At 35.4% G+C, this 2,443-nt stretch overlaps 1 protein-coding gene across 1 annotated transcript; it reads left to right on the forward strand.

The window, feature by feature from the left end:
- Positions 1-1,917, forward strand: LOC147847764 (large ribosomal subunit protein uL6-like). The gene is made up of 3 exons (XM_087338850.1): positions 1-431; positions 1,465-1,587; positions 1,725-1,917. The coding sequence occupies exons 1-3, from the start codon at positions 69-71 to the stop codon at positions 1,809-1,811; spliced, it is 573 nt and encodes a 190-aa protein (XP_087194976.1). The 5' UTR covers positions 1-68; the 3' UTR covers positions 1,812-1,917.
- The last annotated feature ends 526 nt before the right edge of the window (positions 1,918-2,443 follow it).

Raw genomic sequence — 2,443 nt, forward strand, 5'->3', positions numbered from 1 at the left:
TCGTCCTTTTCCGTCTTCTCCTCCGTCTTCTGCAGATCTCCTCCTGCTTCTGCCACCAATCTGCAGAGATGAAGACCATCCTCGCTTCGCAGACCATGGACATCCCTTCGGGTGTCAAGGTCGAGATCAAAGCCAAACAGATCCGCGTCACCGGTCCCCGTGGACAGCTAACTCGCAATTTCAAGCACCTCAACTTAGACCTCCAGATGATCGAAGGAGGTACTAAGCTTAAGGTTGAAGCTTGGTTTGGCTCTCGCAAAACAATGGCCGCCATTCGAACCGCGCTTAGCCATGTCCAGAACCTCATCACTGGCGTCACCAAAGGTTATCAATACAAGATGAGATTTGTGTATGCTCATTTTCCTATCAATGCGAGCATCTCGTCCTCCAAAGATAACATCGAAATCAGGAATTTCCTCGGTGAAAAACGGGTGTGTTGAACGTTTCCCCCCTTTTTCCCTCTCATATAAATTTGGTTTTATCATGATCTTGTTTCGTTATCTATAAATATTCGATACTTACATACGCACCACTCTTATCTGAGAACCGTGTTTTTGTTAAATAAAGGAGTTTTCATTGATATCCCTGGAAAAGTAGGAAATTTTTGGAAGAAATCATAAAATTTCTTGAAAATGTTGTACTTTGGTTTTGCTATCTAATTTTTTTTGATACGTACAATCTCGTATGATTGAACTTTCATTTTAAAAGCAAGCATGAAAACGTTTATCATACAGCAGTTTAGCTTTAGCATCCTGAAGTGATTTGTTTTGGATACTAAAGAAATAACAAAGTATAGAGCTAATTTACTTCGTAAGAAACAAGTGATCCTGTAATTCTAGATATGCTTATCATCGAAGGATGTATATTTTACTTCTAGGTCATGGATTGCACTACCAAGAAGTGAGTGAAAATTTCATACCTGTGTTATTTTCCTGCGACCAAATTGGAGTTTTTTTCCACCTTAATTCAGTCTTATTTAAATTGATTATATATTTTATGATTCAAAAGTGTTCGAGAATCATTAAGAATTTTTTATGCTATACACTTTACATGCAAAAGTTAAACGAGGAATTATTCTTCCGTTCATTGAATGTGAGAATCCCTTCAATGGATTCTTAAATCATGATACATCGAAAAGTTTTCTGAGCATTGATTCACTGTGTTTATTATGAGCAAAACTAGATTTTGTTGAGCTTTCAAATTATGAATTTGTTTTTGAAGATTTTTGGCATTCACAATGCTAATGTTTCTATATGTGAAGAGGTATGAATAGCTGTAGTATGATGTCTCTCTACACGTCTAAAATTTGTAAATGTGTTTGAGCCTTATCCTCGTGGAAGATGCTGCACGTATTACATTTTAAACTGGTTATGACATATATTGTTTTTTTCTCAGCTTATTCATTTCCCAGTAATTTCATTTCTATTTTTCGATATATCTTAACTTCCACTTTTTGACATGTAGGTCCGCAAGGTAGACATGTTGGGAGGTGTTACTGTAACTCGATCAGATAAGGTCAAGGATGAACTAGTATTGGAAGGAAATGATATTGAACTTGTTTCACGTTCATGTGCTCTCATCAATCAGGTATTTATATCTTCAGTTACTATATAGGAGTTGATGTTTTAAATGATGTAATTTATCCTACGAAGAAATCTTCTGATTTTTCCCCCTACTCTCTACAAAATGTTAATCTTTCTAATCATTACTCTTTTGGTTTGTAGAAATGCCACGTGAAGAAGAAGGATATCAGAAAGTTTCTTGATGGTATTTATGTTAGTGAGAAGGGTACAATGGCTGTTGAAGAGTAGATTTCTCCCATTGTTCACATTGAGTATAGAATTAACATTTTGGTTTTCTTTTTTGTGGAAGAGCTGTTTCAAAATTTATAGAATTTAGTAGGTTTCTCCTTGTTTCCTTCTGGTATTTCGGTATTGTCTTTTGTTTTATTTGTTGTATATTCAAATGTTTTGAGGTTTTTTAATGTGCTCCATGTAGGATGGCCTAGATCGAATATCCATTTTACACTACCTTTTGGCTTTTCTAGTTGAGAGTGGCTAATTCTATTGTCTACATAAAGTAATGATGAACTATTGGCACCTGGATGGGTTTGCAGTGCTGGAGTAGAGCTAGTCTAATTTGTTTTGATGATTGAATCTTAGTTCGTAGATATTTTTCATGTATTGTTTTGAGTTATGTCCATAGGATGCATCTGCCACACCTTAAGTTGTAGAATTTGATTTAGTTTATGTTCCCTAGAAATGTAATTTATTTGAAAAGAACATAGCGTTTAGTATATGTCGTCCAGTACAAAGGAATTAGTTGTATGAGCTTTTCCATATCACTGTTTATGTTTTCCATTTTGCGGTTGTAAATAGCTGTCTCATTTCTACCATAACATCTGTTTGGTATTGAGCTCATTTCAAGTGATGATCCTCACTGT

The sequence above is a fragment of the Azolla caroliniana genome, unplaced genomic scaffold (genome assembly GCF_043228905.1).
Source record: "Azolla caroliniana isolate FFs.n. ecotype wild unplaced genomic scaffold, voAzoCaro1.0.p SCAF_691, whole genome shotgun sequence".
Taxonomy (NCBI): Eukaryota; Viridiplantae; Streptophyta; class Polypodiopsida; order Salviniales; family Salviniaceae; genus Azolla; species Azolla caroliniana.